At 40.1% G+C, this 21724-nt stretch overlaps 3 protein-coding genes across 9 annotated transcripts in view; 2 read left to right on the top strand and 1 right to left on the bottom strand.

Annotated features, from left to right (window-relative positions):
* The window catches only part of Myo10a (unconventional myosin 10A), a 79499-nt gene extending 65779 nt beyond the window's left edge, over positions 1-13720 (top strand). For all 3 annotated transcript variants that reach the window (XM_083093381.1, XM_083093382.1, XM_083093380.1), the window contains 8 exons: positions 43-285; positions 9417-9790; positions 10402-10705; positions 11031-11611; positions 11883-12015; positions 12105-12309; positions 12582-12718; positions 12789-13720. In XM_083093381.1, coding sequence (XP_082949507.1) covers positions 43-285; positions 9417-9790; positions 10402-10705; positions 11031-11611; positions 11883-12015; positions 12105-12309; positions 12582-12718; positions 12789-13019 — 2208 coding nt within the window. In that variant the 3' untranslated portion in view covers positions 13020-13720. The remainder of the gene's footprint in view (positions 1-42; positions 286-9416; positions 9791-10401; positions 10706-11030; positions 11612-11882; positions 12016-12104; positions 12310-12581; positions 12719-12788) is intronic.
* LOC145968134 (uncharacterized) lies at positions 12411-18809 on the bottom strand. Of its 5 annotated transcripts, none has more exons than XM_083093392.1 (9): positions 18685-18809; positions 17711-17974; positions 16981-17107; positions 16786-16883; positions 15602-15821; positions 15010-15502; positions 14233-14492; positions 13235-13339; positions 12411-13076 (listed from the first exon to the last, which is right to left on the bottom strand). In XM_083093392.1, the coding sequence occupies exons 2-8, from the start codon at positions 17747-17749 to the stop codon at positions 13254-13256; spliced, it is 1323 nt and encodes a 440-aa protein (XP_082949518.1). In that variant the 5' UTR covers positions 17750-17974; positions 18685-18809; the 3' UTR covers positions 12411-13076; positions 13235-13253. The 5 variants fall into 5 exon arrangements, with proteins under 5 accessions (XP_082949518.1, XP_082949520.1, XP_082949519.1 ...); XM_083093394.1 differs by having other exon boundaries at positions 17711-17861; positions 18685-18780; XM_083093393.1 differs by having other exon boundaries at positions 18609-18719.
* Positions 16545-21724, top strand: part of LOC145968132 (uncharacterized) — a 10386-nt gene continuing 5206 nt past the window's right edge. The window contains exons 1-5 of the mRNA XM_083093389.1: positions 16545-17158; positions 17597-17997; positions 18588-19018; positions 19553-20338; positions 21127-21602. Coding sequence (XP_082949515.1) covers positions 20122-20338; positions 21127-21602 — 693 coding nt within the window. The 5' untranslated portion in view covers positions 16545-17158; positions 17597-17997; positions 18588-19018; positions 19553-20121. The remainder of the gene's footprint in view (positions 17159-17596; positions 17998-18587; positions 19019-19552; positions 20339-21126; positions 21603-21724) is intronic.

Here is a 21724-nt window from a genome sequence, read left to right as displayed (position 1 = left end):
GAAAGCTATATGAGATTAACATTAATCTGGATGCTCTCGCAGATCGGCCCACAGCATCCGGAGACGCAACACGTGGCGATCTCGCATCACGGACTTCGACTGATCAAACGCACCCCCAACGGCGATCTGATAATCTTGGAGACGCTGCCGTTGGAGGACATCGTCTCTGTCAACTCCTCCAGAGCGGGCGTGTGCGTCTTGCAGATCGCCTCGGGGGTTCGGTTACCCCTCCACACGAATCGCGCCCCCCAGTTGGCGGAGATGATCGGCAGATACATCAGACTGGTGAGCGGAGGCTCCTTGTCTTTTTCTCTAAAAGCACGCGCCCGTCCACGACTAATTAGTGATGGATCGGCGCGGAAACGATAACGGTGCGCCTCGTAGTCGTAACGAGAGGCGACCTGTAGCGGGCAACGCCTAGTGTAAATTGCGTTTCCGGTGAGCGGTCATATATGCTGGCCAATGCCTCCTCCCTCTTTTTGTTTCTCCTCTCTCCCCCCTCGTCTCTCCCGCTTTTCCGCTGTCGAGAATCAGCGATCCATTACCGAGCTTACCTCGATACCTTTCTTCTGGCTGTACCGGTTCGTTTTCGGCCCGAGTACTCGCAATATCCATCTCCCGAGAAGAGAAGATTCCCTTGGAGCGTTCATTTCGTCATCATAACATTTCGCGAGAGAAGCGCCCAGCTTTCGAACGCCTTAGTTTTGTCATATTTTTGTGCTGTCAAGATATATTACGCGTTTGACGTAAGAATCTTAATCGCACTTGTCTTTGGTGAATAATTGAAATCGTGAGACACGTAAAGCGGTTTTTTGTGCGAGAAAGAAAAAGAGAGAAGAGACGTATTTCCCTCCACGTCTTTTGTGCAAACTTGAGAGAGATCAGATTTCTCATAACACACGGTATGCCTGTTCATCATCTACACCTGCATGCACGTCACCGCACACGATTCGAGGAGCGAGTCATTTAGCGTGACGGACGTTCTCTCGCACAAACATACCGATGGCTATGAGATACAAATGAATTCTTAATAAGAGAGAGAGAGAGAGAGAATATTATTTTTTTTTCAATATTTAATTTATCAAAGATCCTTTTCAATATTTAATATCAAGGCTTTCACTTTTAAATTGCGGGCTCTCATTATACGATTTCAATTTCTTTCTTTTTTTTTTTTTTCGGGAAAAGAGAAAATCAAACGCGAAATAAATGAGATGCGATGAATCAAATTTTCAATTCAATGCCTATTAGAGTGATCGCTACCGCGTGACACACATTTGACTTGTGCGCGTGTATGTGTACGTATATATATATATATTGGAACAAGAGACGTAATATGTAGCATTGAAATGTGGGAGGCGGTAATTTAAAAACTATGATTCCTTGTACATTGAACTTTCGCTGCTATCTCACTTTCACATCGCCGTTGACAATCGACTCGTATTCGTTCGCTTTACGTTGCATCCTTGGATTGGAATTTTTCCCGGATCTTTTCTCGAGGGGCAATTGGCGCATAAACGGCCACCCGTTAAATAAGATATATGCGCACAATTTGGAATTCCATTACGGATTATGTAACGGTAAAAGAAGCGAGAATCGAGTGCGTGTAACGTTGCCTCTCGCGGCTCAAGGAGATGAGCAAACGGCATCTATAATCGATAGAATGATGTCAAATGATCGGAACGGAGGAATGTGGCGAGTCGCTGTGTCTTGTAAAAATACGCCATTTTTATATTTTTTATTCGTGTCGATGCGAGATGGAATCGTCGACGACGCGAGGAGAAGGTCAAATGACAGATGTAGAAAGCTAACAATCAGTTGTATAGCTCCATTGTCTATCACGCGCATTTTTCTCAAGGGATGAATAATTTCTCATTTCACTTTAATATATTTCTCTTTCGTTATTAATTAGTATATCTTTCACGCGCAAAATCAAATCAGGAGCATTTGACGATTTCAAGTCTTGAAAACTAAGAGTACGTGCAATATAAAAATAGTACTTTTTTTACACAGAAAAAAAATAAGTGGCAAATCAAAACTTACATACTTAAACTAACGCGTTCACTGTTTCGTATATACGCAACAATTTATAATCTTCTTAGAAGAATTTAATAATTTTAAATTTCAACAATTTTATAGTCTTATTTTAATATTGTAATTGTCACATCAAGAATATACAATTATTTAATTCTACTTTAAGAAAATTATAATCTCTGATTTAAAAATGTTATTTTCTATCTAACATTGTTTCTTTTCCATCCGAGAAAATTAAATCTTAAATCATAAGAATATATTTTTCTTGATTGAATTATATAAAATGGCTTCACTCAAGTAAGCAATTATTCAAGCAATTATATTTTTCTTTAATTAACGCAATAAAATCTCATTTCAAGATTTCCATGTTAAAACTAAATATATTTTCAAAACAAGAATGTCCTTTTTTTCTGTGTATTTAGAAAAATTGTGTCTAACAATTTCTCAATGAATCTTCAAATAATGCAGTCATTCTAGCTTGATTCATGTACATCCTCGCGTAAAGGGACGATGAAGAAAGAACCTTAGATACTTGAACTTCTTTCGAGCGAGTCCGAGTTCAACTAACTCGTATTTACTGATGGTGGTAACTCGCTCCCCGCACTTATACGGATACCGGAAGCGGTTTGAATTGCTAATGCGAAACGGTGTTTGTTCTCCTTTTCTCTCTCTTTCTCTTTCTCTCTTTGCTGCTGGCCCAAATTCCCTTTAAGCCCTTTGTTTTTTTGTTACGTCAACTCTTGAAAAAATATTTTTAAATAATCTGTATGTGATTTTTTTTAGATCTCAAATGTAGTTAGAAAACTAAGGTTTTGCGTGTATACTGTTTTGCAAGTTAAACGGTTCCTCGCGTGTTAATTGTTTAATTGACACGAAATAGAAAAGGAGTATAAATCTCATTAAAACACGCTCGTACCTTTCTCTCTTCTTGAGGGAGAGAGAGAAAACACGCCAATTTGCTTCATTATCTTCAAATGAGGAGATTATTTTTTGCTGAATTAAGAATTTAAGATAAGGGGATACATTCCACTTATATATATTTATAACGTATTTTTTTTCGAGAAAATAATGACGTTAAATTATAGCCACTCGAATTTCAGAAATTATAGCTCTTACTTAAAATAGATTCATCGAAGCTTCCATGAGGGAATTACGTTAGAATGATTCGCATATGAACTAGACAAATGACTATGAATGAAAGTTCAATATAATCATCCCGCATCGCTTTGCGGAGTCGACCGTCCAATAGAGTATCTCGAGGCCAAAGAACCTTTCATTAAAATAATAGCATCGTGTCGCAAGCGCGCGAAATAAACAGCGACGATTTCAATTTCACTCGCGCATACCGTACATTCCCACGTGACAGCTCGTCAGCTGACATCGCGGAACGAAAGAGCGCGCAGTTAATAGAAAATGTCAGATTGCGAAAAGTTTTCCCGCTTTCGCCATCGACCAGTCTTTCCGACGCTGGACGAGAAGAAAATTTCGCGATCCGGAAAATGCGTTTCGTTCTCTGAACCGGTGCCAGGAAAAAATGTCTATTGACACTTTGAGTAGAAACGAGCTACCAGGTGAGAAAATATCACCAGCTGACATTTCCCCGAGGAAATCGGCTCGCGAGTTTCTCGACGAGAGATGAACGTGGAAATAGTTCCTGGAAAACTCAAGCTTCCTTAGATAATCGCACGAGATAGAAGCGCAGAAATTTATAATAAAGTGGATAAATTTTTATTATTATTTTTTCATTATTATTTTTTATTATTATTTATTTATATTTTTATTTATATTTTTTATTGTTATTTATTATTATTTATTTTCTATTATTATTTTTTCATAAATATTTTGACTATAAAACTGTGAGATAAAAAATATAACAATGTATTATATAAGAATGATTTCAAGATTGGAAATATTACGTGCACGCATGTTGCGAGCTACTTTAGGACTTAAGGGTGCAGTTAGGGTCTACGGTAATCGGTCGTTTCCGCAGCAGATGCGTCAAACAACCTAACAACGTGTGAATTTCGAAAGTCGTTCTTGAAGTCGCGGGACTTTGAAAATCCCGGTTTTTCTTTTCCTCGCTCTTCAATAGACGAGAGAGCACACGCGGAAAAACTGAAAACCGTATCTCGGACGGTATTCAAGCGTGGGACTGTAGATTTTGCCGGAGACGGCTCCCATCGAGCCGCAAATCACAATAATCTCGCGTAATGAGCTATCGCTTCCGACTTTTTCCTCCCTCTTCCGGTTCCGATTTCTATTTCATTGCCGTGCTCGCGCGCCGCACGAAATTACTAGACACACAATGTGAAGGATTTCCTTTCATCCATAAAGATCTTCTACCAGCTCATTGTCAGATTGGATTATTCTTTAAAAAAAAAATCAACTCTCTCGAGGCCAGTTGTTTTTAATTCATTAATAAATTCCTCGCGAATTATCCTTTAGAAACTCAAATAAATATATTGAAGTTCCATTCTTTTAATATTATTTTTTAATATTATTTTTTAATATTACTTTTGAAAATTGAAAATTAATTATATAAAAAAAGAAACTTAAAATCAGTCGTGGCAGCGATAAAAGTAGGTGCAAAAGTCCCGAACTGCATAATATTTGCTCTGTTTTCGCTTTATCAGCATTTCTTAATTTCGCTCTGTTGATAGTAAACAAAAGGGGAAAGGCAAACTTGGAGTCATTCTTGCCGCTCGACTTACTTCACGCGATCACGATTACCATCTTGATTATTTAAGCGCAGAAATTTCACGTGTAAAACAATTTTCTCTGTCTCTATCTCTCTTTCTCGTCTAATCGAGAACGCACGTTCCAATCAAACAAGATCGGTGTAAAGAGCTCCTCTTCTCCGCGATAGGTAGCACGATTTTCCAAGCTAGCGTGAGCCACGCATGTTGCGAGGACCCGCTAATGGTGGGGCACTCGACCCAGATATCCGTCTTCCGAAGGGGCACCGTCGGAGAGCGGCCCTATCGGAAGTCTTACGGCCGCGAGAATCATCGACTCAGTTCATCGACTGCCGTCGTGCTACGCGGTGTAACGTGCCTTCACGCTCCGCGGCAGGACTCAAGTGTTGCGAAGTCGACGAGGGAGCTTTCGACTCGAATTTCCTGCTGAAGAAACCAGGAGCCATCGTCATGCAAAGACAATCCTCAAGACAAAAAGACGTCAGTTCCCCAAGCTAATTTTCGAAGAGTGAAGAGTGTTAAAGTTTCCTACTGGCTTCTAGCGAGTTTAAGATCAACGAGCAATCGCGAAGGAAGTTATATCTTATGACACTTTGATGCTGAAGCTGATAATTATAAAGAAACAAGCAAGAAGATTTTCTTTGAGCAAGAAGATATTAAAAAGAACGTGTCTTCTTTTAATAGTATGTTACTCGATAGAAAGTAGATAAAGTGAAGCTTCATTAACTTTTATGAAGACTCGTTTTCTGGAGGAAAACGCAGCCTGTTATGTCAAAGCAGCGTCTCTTTATGCCAGTTAACATTGACAAGTGATAATCAAATGTCAAATAAACACGTTGAAAAACATGACGAGAGACTTGCACAGTCGTAGCTGGCAACAAGGTCGATAATAAATAATAATAATAATGGTCGATCATTAATGCACGGCTGTCCACTTTGGACCGTGTAGTTAATCAACTGCCATTATTCTCTCGCAGACAAGATACGCACTATTCGCGCTTCGCATGGCAAAAAACGGCGACGTAAAAACGACGAGTTAACGAAGAACGGATCGTGACAGCGATTGTTGCCCGATCATCAACGATCTCGCGCGAGTAGAAGGTCGAAAGGGTCCCTCGCGTTTACGTAAGCGAGATCACATGATCGATCCATCCGTTGTTTCCTGATTTCCCAGCGGCTCGCTTCCAACAGTCATCGAGAGACGACGGTCGTATTTGCATGTAAAAGCCCGTTATCCGATCGTATCGTCATCTGGCGAGTATCCTCTCCGCCGGCGAGGATTTCTTTTCGTTTTTAAAAACAATCCACGCCTTGCACACATGAATCGTTGTCACTCGACAATTCGCAAGGAAGCATGAAAGCTTTCTCGCTCGTCGCGGCGGGGGAGAGTTTGTTGGTGCGAGGTAATTATAATTAAAAGTGTACATTGTTCCACCTGGATCCCACGACAGCCTTCTTCCGGCCATGTTCTCACCATGTTCCGCGGACGGTCCTTCCTCCGTGATCTACATCCTTCGGAAGATCCGAGTGAAATTACGATTGTTTGGAATTAGAAGAGCTACGGAACTCTGCTAGTTAAGGAATAATTTCGATAAACGAGAAACTGTGGAATAATTGCGTTTTATATCGACATGTGCATTTCATCAGAATCCGCTTTCCCTTGAAAACTCGACGAAATGGAGAGAGAAGTGTCTGATACGGAAGGCGTGTTCTCCAGGAGACTTGTCAGCAACTGGGCCGAGTTGCCGACGACGTTGAGACGTCGACAGAAACACCGTCCGGATATTCTCAATCAGTTCACCGACTACTCCGAGTCATCGGAAAATGAGCTTCATAAACTTGAACCCAAAGTCTTCAGCAACGTGCAGCGAATCGTGCATCGTTCCGAGTTTCTGCGCAGATTGGAATCTGGCGATCTCGTTCGAAAGGACATCTCGGATTATCGAAAGGATATGAGGGAACGCAGACTGACGCCCGAGAGTCCCTTGAACCGTCTAGACGAGGGCTATTGGAGGCACTACGACAATCAGGATTTAAAGTTGGCTCATCGAAAGAGAAGCAATTTCATAGGCAGGGAGATGAAAAACTTGTCGGACGAGGATCGCAAGACGAATTCTCCCGATAGCCTTCTGATAAAGTCCTCCGAATCCGAGTTGAGCAGCGACGAATACGGACACACCGATGATTCCGGAGCGTTTCTGGAACAGGCTTCTCATCCGGACAAGTCATCCAAGTCGAAGAGAAGCAGCTTCATCAAATTCTTCGCAAAAGACGGCAATAAAGAGAAGAAGAAGCAGGACTCTGAACACTTGGACGTGAACAAGAATATTAAGCAAGGCACGGAGATCCCCAAAAAGGAGACCCCTGGCCAGAAATTCGAGTACGAGAACATTCCTAGAATAGACGTATCCAGGCTGGATCAAAAGTCCTTTTTGCATCCGATCGTTCGAGCGAACGATCGCCAGCCGACCATCGAACAGCTCAGGCTCGAGGAAGGTTGCAAGCTGAGAAACTGCAAGAATGTCGTGGCAGCCTCGAAAGATGCTCGAGAGACGAAGCAACCGGTTCAGCAGAAGTTGAAGGACGACGAATTGAAAAGTAATACGATTCAGGAGTTGTACGACGGCGAGCAAGTCGTCGCACGAGCTAACGGTGAACGCAAGGCGGCAAAGATGGAGACCATCACCGAGGAGAACGCGGATGGGAGCAAGCTGAGCGTCCGCGAGATTCTGAAAAGATTCGAGGAGCTGAGAACGCAGTCCGATGCGACGACGACGTGCAACGACGGCGAGGCCGAGGAAAAGACGAACGATAAAACCCTCACTACCATCCAGGAGACCTTGAAGAAGCTAGACGAGAAAGTCAAGAATTACCAGGTTCCAAGTCCATTCGTCACGTTTATTATTATCTAGGAATCCGAGCGTTAATATCCTCGTCTCGAGATAGGTTGGATCGAGTGAACTGCGTCATCCGCGAATATTATAGTTGATAAATCCTGATGCAAAGTAGTATAAGTAATCAATCTTAAGTTAATCAGGCAATATAACTTATCTTTTATGCAAATTTCTAAGAGACACCTGGAAGATGTCCTTTGGACTTTTTGTGTTATTTAGAGAAAGAGCTTGTTAACCAACTTAATTACTAACTCGGGTAGGTATATTTTTTGTTTGTTGGAAGATTGCAAGATTCAAGGCTTTTTCCTTTAAATAATGTTCGACATACATAGTCCATTTTTGTTATTTTTGTTAAATCGACGATTATCTGTCTCGCATTAGTATAGCTGTCTGAACGCGTGGCAACCGCATTTACGTCTTACGTCGCGTCTCGGTGCATTAACGTTTATGTGGGTCAGGGTCGACATCTGGTTATCCTACTCGCGCCTTCATCTCTCCACCGATTATCGATATAATTCCCGCTATTGCTTCGCTACCAGACAAAATCGCGATTCTTCTGTCGCTAACTCTATCAATAACGGAATCTCGATTATTTGCTTATGTGAATCAGAATAGAATTGATGAATTATTTTCGTGCAAAGTGATGCGAAATTTGGTTGAAAATCAACATGATTAAAGCGCTCAGCATCCTTATCAAGGAGACTCTTATCAAGGCTGTTAATAGCATCTTTGGTTCCATTCGATTTCTCCAGCCTCTCGCGAAAGAGGCGAGAGGAGTTTTACCTCATTTTTCTCACACTTGAAATGATACTTTATCTAAATAGCGATGAACCATTTCTCGTGTCTGTCGGCGGATCTAATCGATCGGTGTTTTCTATTTTTCGAGAGGGGAGGAAATCTGTGGAACACGCGAACCGTCAGGTTTCTAACAGATATCGAAGAGAGGCCGTATGCGATGAGGATATTAAGAAATGTACAGGATGTAATCACCTACTTTCCGTCGTAACTCTCGTAATTGACGAAAGCAGAAAGACGAGCGAAGGAGTGTCTTCCTCGGTGCCTTATCGCTTCTTTTACCTGAGCTATGTTGATATTAGGCTGAGGTACACGCGAGAAATCGCGCGTATCTCGGAAGCTCTCTGTCGCTAATTTACTCCTCTTCTTCCCTTTTTTCCTTCGTTTCCTCTCGCAGCGAAGGCTAAAAGGAAGAAAACACGATGGTCGTGTTGCGTTGCATTCCTGTTGCACCAGGTTGCGGTACACTTGACAGGCGGGAGTAAACCCGTTTGCTCACGTGCTAGGATCGTCGAGGATCGCGCGATAGCGCCAGGAGGAAAAATGCAAACGACACGAAAATTGAGAGAAATAGAGAAGCGCGGAAAATGGATCTGTTTATCGCAAATGAGATCGCTTTTTGCGACAGTTACACGCGCAGCTTGAAGCGACTCAAGAGGATAAACTGACGTCCCCTTATAAACTTAATTACGAAGTAATCTCTATCAATGACACGTGTCATCTCTAGAATATATGTACTTTTAGAGATGAAGATTCAAACTTTATCTCGCGAATTTATTACACGTTTTTCAAAATGAATAGTAAATTGAAAAAATTTTCTTTGACTTTTTTGACTTTAATGCAAATTTAAAAAAATTTTCCTTGACTTTTTAGACTTTAATGCAAATTTAAAAAATTTTTTTTGACTTTTTAGACTTGGATATAAAGGTCGTTGCCGATATTAAAGTCGATATCATCGATATAATATTAATTTATCATCGATAAAAAATTTGATTTGCAGATCGATCAGAAGCCACTCCAGAAGGTTAATCATCACGAGAATCACGTATCCCAAATTACAAAAACGATCCAGGCGCAGGCGAATCACGTGAATCACATCCAGACCCATAATCATGCCAATCACGTAATCTCCGAGCATGAGAATCACGTATCGATCGGTCGCGTGCCCAACCACGTGTCGGCCGTCAACCAAGCGAATCATCAGAAAAACCTGCAGAACCAGCTGCTGAGCCCGAGCCAAGAATGGCGACAGCCCGACGACAACGTCAGACTCCAGGAGGACAGCATCTACGAAAGCGGACCAGTCTCGATCAACGATGGCAAGCACTCCCTGCTGCAATATGCCATGCTAAACTTCCGTCAAAGCACAGAAAAGTAAGTCGACATTTTCTAAAATGATATCAATTTACGCTACGCACTCATACAAAAATACTTTAGAGCGATTAAGTACGAGCGAAATTTAATTTATCTAATCGAGAGAGTCTATCAAACTTTTATTAAATAATTAATTTGCTAAATATTAATATTTAAATTAAATTTAATTTAATATTTAATTTAAATGTTAATATTTAATATACAAATATATTAATATATTTAATATTAATTAATTAAGTAGAAGTAATTAAAAGTAATTCTGTAGAAATTATACTTTTTAAGATAATTATTCACAACTGGAAATAATTGCCTTCCCCGGTGATAAATGTCAAAAAATGGTGGGTGAGCGAGCTAATTAAAATAAGATCGCTCCTTTCTCAATTTCGATTGATATCAAGAACACACGCGAATTGCGCGGAAATTAATGCGAAGTGACTATTAACGGTGTTACGCAAGCGAATCGTGTTGAGAAAGCATAACGCAGTCGGTGCGAGATATCGATCCGACCACTGTGTGCACCGCGTAATGTCTCTTGTATTGTATTTGCGTTGGAGAACGTTGGATAAAGTCGCGCATGCAGGCAAAGATTGACCCTCGAATATCCTCGATAGGTTCGAGATGTTAAAGACCGCGGACGGGTCGATCAGCGGGTCTCTTAAGGTGATCGAGTCGCTGAAGAGCAAGAAGAAGAGCAAGAAGAGCAAAGGCCAGCCGGATGGTACCGAATGGACCTGGAAGGAACAGGTGGATCTCGTCAAGTACTCCACCGTGCCCATCGAGCAGAGCCTGCTTAGACTGGACTCGGACTTGAGTGGTCTGGCCATCGAGTGCTTCCTGTGTCTGATGAGGTACATGGGCGATCAACCGTTGCCGCCCGAGACCAGCGAAGTCAAATGCGTCTACACCATTCTCATGGTAAATTTATATTAGGATTTTTTTTTTCGATTTTATTTCCAGAATGCATAATGTATAATATTTCCATCATTTTTATGTATTACCGTAAATTTATCCATAAATTTTCTGTTAAAATTTTTCTAAAAAAGTGTTGAAGACAATGAAATGCAAGTATCTTTATTATTGTCCTTGTTTTTTTGGTAATTTTAATTTTCATTAATTGCTCGATTAACAAATATAATAAATTAATAAATTAATAGACATATAATAAGATTAATAGACAATATAATAAATTAATAGAAGAGGTTTGATTAAATGATGCATAAATCATGTGACGTATTCGCAGCATTGTCACAAGTATGAGCAGCTCCGCGACGAGGTCTACTGCCAGCTGATGAAGCAGACCACCAATAACAAGAGCCCGAATCCAGAGAGCTGTCAGCGCGGCTGGCGAATCTTCAGCATCGTCGCCGCCTATTTCACGTGCAGCGAAAATCTCAGGCCCTACCTGACAAAGTACCTCGAGACAGCGGCGTACGACAAGCGTCGCGCCTATCACGGCACCGCGATGGTCTGTCTGCAGAATCTTCGGAAGACGGTCAAGTATGGCGGTCGCAAAAATGTGCCGAGTGTGGAGGAGATCATGGCGATCAGCGCGGGCAGGAACGCAAAGAGGCAGATCTACCGGCTGCCCGGTGGCACCGAACGGGTCATTAACACGAAATGCACGACCGTCGTGCAGGACGTTATTGAGGAGATGTGCAACGTCATCTCGGTGAGAAACCCGCACGAGATGGACGAGTTCTCATTGTATTGCATTGTCGACGGTGACGCGTTCACTATGCCTCTGGCCAGAGACGAGTACGTCCTGGACGTGACCACGGAACTTCAGAAGAACCACCAAGTGTTCTACTTAATATTTTGCAGGTATATTTGCAGTCACGTATTTATTGATATACTAATATTTAATCATTATAATCATAATTATTAAATATTCTTTTTTTATAAACTTTCAAAAATTTTATATAAATTTTCTTAATTGTGATATAAATTTTTTATTATATTTAATATTACATTTATGTCGAATATTTATTCTTTTCAAACACACGAGATTATTATTAAGAAGATGATCAATTTAAATTGCAAATTTATATCACAAAACTTGCAAACAAATGACGTTTCTTAAAAATTTTTCTAGATCTGTCTGGTACTATCCCTTGCGACTTGATGCACCGTTGTACATAGAGGTCGTGTTTAATCAAATCGCTCCCGACTATTTGGAAGGACTTCTTCTAGTTATATCTGGAGAACACTTATCTCAGGAAATTATTGTAGGTACCGCGCGACATCTGCTTAAAAGAGGGAGAGAGAGTTTCACTAAATGAAGAAATGGTTAACTGATGACGAGCATGTTTTACAGTATGACATGGCGCAAATAGCGGCACTGCTGCACAAAGCAGCCGACATGGCGCACGAACCTGCAACGAAGGAGATTAAATATCTATTGCCGAAACCAGCGCTCAGCTTGAGGGAACCCAGGCCGCAACAATGGTCCAATATGGTCCAGCAAGCTTGGAACAACATTCAGCATTCCTCGGCGGCTATTTGCAAGGCGCAAGTGCTCGGTGAGTTAAAGTAGAGATTATGTACTACATGAGAAATTTCTCATTCCACCGTCGGTTGTCGAGTCATTTTCGCAACAAAAATAACAGCGTTTCATATAACATTACTTTATATTTCACACAAATTGTTGCTTACACGAATAATGATGAAAAAATAATTTCCCCCCGAGATTTATTCTAATTACGAGCGAAAGCTCTTGAACGAAACGTTTGAAAAATTACCACAGTATAAAAAATTATAGATATAAAAAGATATATATTTTTTGTATTTTTAGAAATATTATCCAAGTGGCCGCTTTTCGGCTCGAGCTTCTTCGCGGTAAAGCGAGTACCCGAGGGCAAGGAAAAAGGCGCCGATCATATCCTCGCTCTGAATCGACACGGAGTGCATTTCATCGATTTACTGACGCACGTAAGTAACTTTCGAGACGCTTTCTCTTCCTGACAGCGTTTTCCTCTTTTTCCACGTGTAATTATTTCAGGAAACATTGTACCATTACCCCTACTCCGAGGTGATCTCCACCAGGAAGGTCAAGTCCGAGGAGGGCGCGCTCTACCTCGACATGAAGTGCGGCAATCTGATGCAGCAGCGTATCACCAGGCTGCAGACAGAGCAGGCACACGAAATCTCTCGTCTGATTAGACAATACATCACTATGGAACAAAGAACGTCCAATGGTCAAAGTGTCGGCATCGGACTCGGCATGAGATAAGCATCTTTCCGACGATCCTTCCTTCGCGACCGATACTCGATATCCGGATTAGTCAATCTATGAGGCCATAATTGGAATCAAATCAAGTCCTCGATTAATATGTATCATGTAATATAAAAAGACAAATCCTGTGAGGATATCGTAGCTGAAATCCGCCGATAATTTACACATCGCGGTACCGTTCTTAATATAATTGTTGTATAAAGAGTACCAACCTTTTAGAGTGTTTACGAATTACATAGGATACCAGGTAGGGTAGGTCCGGAGCCCGACAGATGACAATCCGGGATGGATATCGGGATGAATACTCATAGGACTTGCTGGAAGGAAGGATCGTGAAAGAAACAAAATGCTCAAATATCTAAAGCGTCCATAATTGACTCGTAACATAATTGAAATATGGACTTTGTGTGTATGTGTGTACAGCATTTATTTATATTGTTTAGAAAAGAACAGAAACATATAAAAGAAAACAAGAATACGCGAATAGATTTTTATTCAGCGACGTAATATTAACGCTGATATTAACACATTATCTGACGAGTATAATGGAAACTAACCACGCAGCGATCATATGTTTATCGTCAGAAGATTATTAATAATAATTGTGTACGTATGAATATAAGAGTACAATGTGAACGAACGTATCAACTTTATATTGAAATTTGTATGTATAAAAAAAAATGCGTTATCATTTCCTTTTTACCTCTATCATTTCGACTATACGTCTGCAACGTCTTTCTAAAGGGATGGATACAAACTAATGCAAAAGTCGTTGCAATCCTGTGTAATAGATATCCCTTCTATTTATTTCACTGTTGTAAATGCTAAGTATAAATGCTATTTCTTGTGGCATCTCGTGTATCTGGTACACGGCAATTAAGTCTAAATCTTACAAGATATACGAGAGAGAGACAATTATATATTAATTGCTTTTTAATCCTTTCATGGCTAAATTATTTGTGAAAACGTTTAATGACTCTATTGTAAAAGTAGAGATGAGAGTGGAATTATATAAGCGCTTATGAAAACTTAATGAACTCGAAGACAGTCGATTAAAATCGATTATTTTACATGAGAAAAAAAATTTACGTTCCTATATCGTATAAACTAGTGATTAGAAAAATGGATCAAGGACAGTCATGAAAGGATTAAATTCTGTGATCGGAGCTAGGTCTTGGAGTGCTCGATTTAACGTCCTGCGGCCAGTTACTTGCAGTGTGTCGAACATATCCTGGCTCGGTCGGCGACGACGGCGTCCTCGGAGTTTGCGTCCCGGTGGTCCTCAGCACGCCGAAATATTCCTCCAGCATCTCGATCTCGTCCTTGGACCTTTCCCGACCCCCGGAACGATATTCCTTCGGCGGAGGTGGCACGTTGAAGGACACGTCGCGATGATGAGCCTTCAAGATCCCGGATGACGGACCGCGCATTCTCACGGGCACGTTGTCGTACTGGCTGTTGTCCGAATATCTGAATTCGCGTTCAAACGAAATTATATTTAAGTATCGGCACGACACATGAGAATCGCGTGAATCATCGTGAATCATAAACGTCAGAACCGAGGAAATCACTTTGCCAGCGATTCTTGCAACTCACGTCCACGATGAGACTCACTTTATTTTAATTCTGATTAAGGCAATCACTTTTTTTCAAGTCCTTAATTATGGATATTAAAAAACTGAAAGGAAAAAGATATGCAACAATGATTCGATTATATAACAATTTCGAGAACGAAATCTTTTCGAAGATTAAATCTTTCCATAAATATTGCTTTCATAAAAATAAAGAAATTTAAAGAAAGAAATTATTCCTCAGAAATTAAATTGTGCGTCGAATCCTTTGTATAACGCAAGAATCGCTCGCGTGCGCTTTTCCTCCTGATGACGTAATCCAAGACGGCGTAGGCATTGCCGATGCTTAAATAAAAATTTCCGAGCCAGGATGACACGCGACGGAATTCCGAGTCGACATGGACGCGAGAAATCACCTGTAATTGTCGAGCATCTCCTCGACGTCTCTCTCGACCCTCATGATCTTCACGCCCGGATGGACGAGCTTCGCGAACAGCGGATCTCCCTTCTCGTACTCTGTGGGAAACCGCGGCGTGTCGATCTCGTCGATCGGTCGCTGATAGATGTCCCGGCTCTTGTACGTTATCCTGGACTCGTCGAGCCTGCGATCAGGCTCGCTCTCGCGATACCTCTGCGAGTCGCGTAGAGCTCGACCGTTTTCGAAATTCTGCGCTCGTTCCCTCGGTTGTTCCTGATCGCCGCGAACCTCTCGATCGTCCCGAGAGTCCTCCTGAGGACGAGCCACCGACGATTCCCGCTGGGGTCTTGCGGCTTCGACGTGACTGTCGTCCGTCTTCTGGAAGGCGTCGTTGGCGCGACCGTCCTCGTCCTCGGGAATTTTCACGACGGTCGACTTGGGCTTTGACTTCGCATCCTCACTCGTCACCATTGGCGTTACCTGCCGCTTACCTGTCATTTTTTAGGTAGATTTAGAGAATTTTAATTATGAATAAATAATAGAGATAAATAGAAATTAATTAATCGCGTTATATTAATTAATCTGCTCACCTAAATCTTTTTCCAGGATTCGCGCCTCGTCCTGCTTATTCTTCTTGCGAGGCGGGCTCATCAGTAAATCCCCGATGAACACCAACGCTGTGAGCAGACACAGCGCTCCCAAGACCGCAGCATTGTCGATCAGGTCCTCGGGGACGCTGTCGATGGACGCCAACGACAAGGCGCCGACTATCCCGAAGAGAATCACGCCCAGTCCGAGTAGGAAGAGTTCCTGAATTTAAATCGAACTTGATAATGTTGGCATCCGATTGGAATGCAATCTATTTATCGCTTTGCATAACTGATTAGTTGCACGTGGAAACTTATTGTTACGCAAGAATCTTCAGAGGAGTCCTTGCGGGAATAGAATCGACGCGAGATAGCCTAGTATGCTGAGTATTATAAACGACATTATGAAGGACGAACGCTTATTTTCGATGGACACGACACTTTCTTGGAATACACGAGATCGACAGGTCGCTCAAGATCGGCCCAGTCTCAGGTATGAGTCATTAAACGAGTTACGTTATGTATCTCGATTGACCAAGGCTGCGATCACGTGCGCAAGAGTCCGCGTTAGAGGAGAACATTCTTATCCTTGGCCCCTCGCGATGACGCGACATCGCGTCGCGATTTTCTCACGCCACCGTTTCTCTCGTCGAGATCTACGCGCGGCGTATTTTCACTCGTCTCGACCAACCTCGGAATAAATTAAAGGCGCCTGGGAATAATCTCGACGCGTCGAAATCAATCCTACTCCCGCCATCGCGTTACATGAAACTTCCTCCCCGGACAGACTCAGCAGCAAGAAGAAGGAACTGTTCTCGCAGATGAAGACGAGATTCTGCGTAACTCGAGGTAAAAAAAAATCGATACAATTCTTCCCTTATCTTTTAATACAGTCCCATTTTCAGGAGAATCCTGTCAAGTCTACTTTCATTTTTTTTTTAGAGATATATCGACTTGACGTCCAACAATCGAAAGGTTCGTCGACTCGAACCGTTTTGATGATTTGCCTCCATCGCGTCTACCTGGTGGCTACTTTCCTAATCTTACTAACAAAAAGATCGAGAGTCTACGCCATATGTACCCCTACCATGGGTCTTGTATTGTCGACGTACATTGACGGCAGTCGTTACGAAACGCATCTACGGCATGTATTCCTGGCCGTATGAGAAAAAGAAAGCAATTATTACCGTCTTTCGACCGCGGAGTTCCCCGGTAGCGGCGGCGATCAGAAGACCAGTCGTTATAATGACGTATCCGCCGCAGGTCGCCGTTGCCAGAGCAGCGCCTAAATTCGCGGAAATCAGGAAATGAATGTGTTAGGAGAGTCCGATTGCCGGATACCAGTCAGGATCTCTGTAAATGAATCACGAATATGTATATACCTATGCTGCCCCATGTCACGTTGTTCAACAGTGACCACTCCCTGCTACGACTCCTCAAGTAGTGAAACACCCTTCGACTCTCATCGTCCGTCACCCTGAGTGCCACGACGCAGGCGATGCATAAGAGCTGCAACCGGACAATTTTTTTATGTTTCAGCCTCATTCTTCGGCCATTAAGGTCTCTAAGCTAACATCGATAATTAATAGTAATAATTTGATATCTTGTACTAATTAATTATCGCTGGTATTATATACGTGTTAATATAGAGGTAATTTTTATTTCATGGGACTATAAATGCATTAGAGTCGTAACTTCTTCGTTTCTTTTAGAAGCGAAGACAAAAAGAGAACTCACTCAAAATTATATTAAATTGATAAAAAGTATACTGCATTAATTATATTATAATAATTATATCATTTTTAATTATATTATATTAATTCATTAATTTTATATTTAATTATATTTAATTAATTCATTAATTTTATTAAGAAATATTTAATTTTATTAATGTTATTAAATTAATTTAAATTAATATAATTTATTATATATTTTTTTTACAATATTTATTATATATAATTTATTTATTAATCATATTAAATTGCTTTCGATTTTTAGTGAGTCAACTATGATAAACACATGTCGGCGCTTTAGTAATATCACGTGCATTAATCTTGAAGTGAATCTTTTTCTGAAAAGATGGGCAAAATCGAAAGATATTCGTTTACATACCACTTCGACTATTCTGATGAAAACCTTGCGGTTCCACATGATGCTATCACTAGAGATGCGATTCCAAACGAACGACTAAAGGGACGAAGGACGAAACGTTGTTTGCGAAAGTCTCGTCTCTTTTCGGCGTAGCATTACGTGAATTCTCAAGCTATTAACAAATGGTCCTCATTTGCTTTTGAAAACGTCATTATTCGCATTAATAATTAGCTTTTGTTCCGTTCACGAGGATATCCTTGGCTCCGAGTCAAAGAATTCTAGTCACTTCCAGGTGAAAATAGAAAAAGGTGACAAACTTTTCTTGCATTGTATAACGTAGAATACTATAAGTGTTAAAATCTTGCCAAAAAATTTACAATTCAATAATGGTAAAGAATAGAGGGGAAAAAATTATGAGAAACTAATAGAATATTTTTAGAATAATTTTTTCTATATTATATGTATCATAATTTGTTAATATTTATATTAAGAAACCAACAAAATTTTTGACAAACAAAAGCAATCTTAGGCTGCTCTCTTCCTCTCTCTTTTTTCTCAAAATAAATTCTTTAATTAAAAAATAAATTTCCTATAAAATAAATTCTTTAATTTCTAATAAGAAAATTCTTAAATAAATAATTTCTTAAATTTCAATTTCTTTAATTCTTAAAATAAATCCTATAAAATAAATTTCTTAATTATAAATCTCAATTTATTTAAGAGAGAGAGAAAAAAAATTATCTTACGTTTCAAATAAATTTTAATAAGAGAAAAATAAAATTTCTTATGCAACATTAATTAAAAAAAAATGCGAATTAATTTTCAGTATTCTCAAAAAAAGCACAGCACACTTTATTTTCTCGAAACCGCCTATAAATAATAAATGCTTCTTTTTTAGAAAAATAGATTTTCTATTTACGTCGCTTCGAACGGACTCGTTAAACGAAGACTTGTGCTGATTACTATTTGATAATGGAAAGTAGTTGCGTTATCACCTGTAACGGAGTCACGACGGAATTGCAAAACGAAGCTTCGCGTCGCGACGCGCCCGAGCGACGACTGACAAGACGTAAGCGAAGGTGGAGTTGCTTACACGCAGGTTGGCGGCACCGTGTGTCATGTAATAAGGAGCTGCCTGCATGCGAACGACAAATAACAATGCTATTATCACACACGGTGCAATGGCGCAGGACGATGCGAACTCGGATATGTGTCACGGAGAAGCTCGTCGCGCTCTCCTCGTACCTTGAACCCGTTCGCAACGCGCGTTAAATCGTCTCGTTGCCTCTGTATCTCCGATTTCTCGACGTCTCTTGAGAAGACGAGAAGGTAATCCAAGCTCTCGATAATTCTCAATTTTTTTCTCGAAGTTAGAAAAGCGAGGAAATATACAAATATTGTTCAAATTCTAATAAAAATTTTATTTTTATTAAAAATTATTTTAAAAGTTATTATTAAAGTATTTAAAAAGTTATTATTATTTTAAAAGTTACTTTTATTAAAAACAAGAAATAACAGAGATCCTTTCGAATAAAAAAATGGATGCTCTATATAAATTAAATCTCGTTAAATGTCTATCGATAATATTCTTTGAAATTAAATAATCAAGCAACATATAAATATTGTGTGTTTGAATTCTAATAAAATTTTATTTTTTATCAGAGGCAAGAAAATAAATAATAAAAAGATATTTTTTCGAATAAAACACAAATTTTCTATATGAATAAAAATACAAAATAAAACTACTCAATTGAATACAATATAAGATTATGATAGATCAAAATATGAAAATTATTTTTTTATATTTAAAAAAAAATTTAAATCATATTTATGACAGAATCATGTGAAGACTTGATTTTACAGATGCGTGCTACGAGAGGCGTAAAAGAATCAGCGCGTGTAACGCACGTGTCATCGATACCGAGCATAAGAGGCACGCGATAAGATCAATTGTTTGACAGATGCCGGCTATAAATCCTCCGCCATCGACAGACGAAAATCGACCCGGTATAAAATCGGTTCGCGTCTCGTCTGGCCCGAAGGAGGAGAAATGCGCGGAGAGGACAAAGCTATCATCCCTTCCACGTTAAGCTGTCGGCCAATCCTGACGGACACCCGAAATCCTCGTCCTTTCTCGATCGAGCGAGCGCGATCACAATCCGGTCGTTCTTCTCGCCGGCAGTACCTGAGTTTATTTCTTCTCGTCGCGTCAATAGATCGATTCTGAGGAATCTGAGGACCAGCAATTAATAGTCTTGATACATAAGAAAATATATCATGCATATATATGCGCGTGTATTTACACCCATCTATAAATTATTACATGCGTAATACATATATACGTGTACATATATTATTCTTATGTCCACGACCGCACGCGAGATCGTTTCGAATCAGCTGATATCGATTTATTGATCGGGAGATCGCGCGTGATGGAGAGCAACAAGTCAAAGGGCAGCCGCCGAGGAAATAATCGCAGGAGGAGCGGCGCCAACAAAGAGAACAAGATACGAGAGACGGAGAGGATGAAGAAATCGAGGAGCGAGGAATCTATTCTCTGGTTGAATTATCCTGTATTTTCCGACAACGAGAGCAAGACGGACATCGCGGAACAGGAGACGTCCCTGGATCTGGAAAATTTCAACAACGGTGAGTTGTCGAAACGCTTTGTCTTCTCTCTTCCTTTCTTCCTTTATCGCGCGGAACGTAATTACGTCTCGATGGGTATAAACTCGAAATAAGTGACGTCACGCGAACTAAAAATATTCCGCGTCTCTTGTTTCACGCGTCTTTCTTCCGGGATGGTACGTGCGCGGCGAGAGACGAAAGAGAGAGAGAGAGAGAGTGTGTGTGTGTGTGTGTGTGTTATTTTTCGACAATGCTTCGCCATGGATACGATTACGCGGTGTTTATCATCAGTGTGTATCGTGCACGCAAACAAAAGTATAACTGATAGTTCTCTTAAATGGATCAATTCATATTCGATTATATTATAGAGAAATATTTTATATATATTTAACTGCGAAGCAATCCAGATTCATTATAAATAATCTAATAGCAATGATAATCGCGTCTTATTATCAAAAAAACTTGTTCTTTTCTCAATGAAACGACGCATTTATTTTAATCTCTTAATTAATTAATTGTTACTTATTTTATTATTATAAAATATATAAATATTATCTTATTATAAATAAATTATAAATAATATTATTTTATTAAATTATAAATAATTTCAATTAAATATATCATTTTATATTATAAATATAAAATATATAATTACTTTTAATTTTTATATTTATAATAAAATATAGATTAATTTAATTTAATAAATTATAAATAATTTCAATTAAGTATATTATTTTATATTATAAATAAAATATACATTATTTATATTATAACTAATATAATCCAACATCTGTATTAATAATGCGCAGGAAGCGAGAACAATCCGAAGACCTCGCTCATGTGTCCCGCGTTACGCCGACAATTGCAGACGCACAAAAACGTCCTTCAGCTCCTGAACGAGTACAAGTTGGCCTCGACGCAGATCAACGGCCAGAGGATCCTCAGCATACAGCCGATCCGATGGACCGGCCCGACGCCCGGGATCGATTGCGAGATTTTCGTTGGCCGCATCCCGAAGACGATCTACGAGGACACCCTGTACCCGCTGTTCAAGACAATCGGCGAGATCTTTCAGATACGCCTGATGGTGGACATGGCCGAGTTGACGAGGGGCTACTGCTTCATCATGTACACGAATCCGGAGGACGCGGGACGCGCCATCGTCCAGTTGGATCAGTACGAGATCTCGCCGGGCAAGAAGATAAGAGTCCTGGCGAGCGTCAACAAGTGCAAGCTCTACATCGGCCCGTTGCCGTGGTACATCGCGTCGGAGGAAGTTGTCAGAGTGAGAGTCTTTTCTGTTCATTTTTTTACGTTATATTTTTTATTTTCTTTTCGCTCATTTTGATATTTTTCGCGTTTAATATATTATTAATATAATTTAATAAAATAATAATTAATAATGTT

This window comes from Camponotus vicinus, unplaced genomic scaffold (assembly GCF_025532165.1).
Source record: "Camponotus vicinus isolate PSW18456_S1 unplaced genomic scaffold, iyCamVici1.0 SCAF_3, whole genome shotgun sequence".
Classification (NCBI taxonomy): Eukaryota; Metazoa; Arthropoda; class Insecta; order Hymenoptera; family Formicidae; genus Camponotus; species Camponotus vicinus.
The sequence above is the reverse complement of the archived record's forward strand: the minus strand, read 5'-3'. Positions and strand labels throughout refer to the sequence as shown.

Bases quoted from the DNA above. Each gene is read 5' to 3' on its own strand.
- LOC145968134 (XM_083093392.1), bottom strand. From the start codon at position 17,749: ATGTGGAACCGCAAGGTTTTCATCAGAATAGTCGAAGTG. The intron at 17,108-17,710 runs GTATGTAAACGA...GTCCGGTTGCAG, and splicing joins TCATCAGAATAGTCGAAGTG to CTCTTATGCATCGCCTGCGT. The intron at 16,884-16,980 runs GTATATACATAT...CCGCGAATTTAG, and splicing joins CGTGACATGGGGCAGCATAG to GCGCTGCTCTGGCAACGGCG.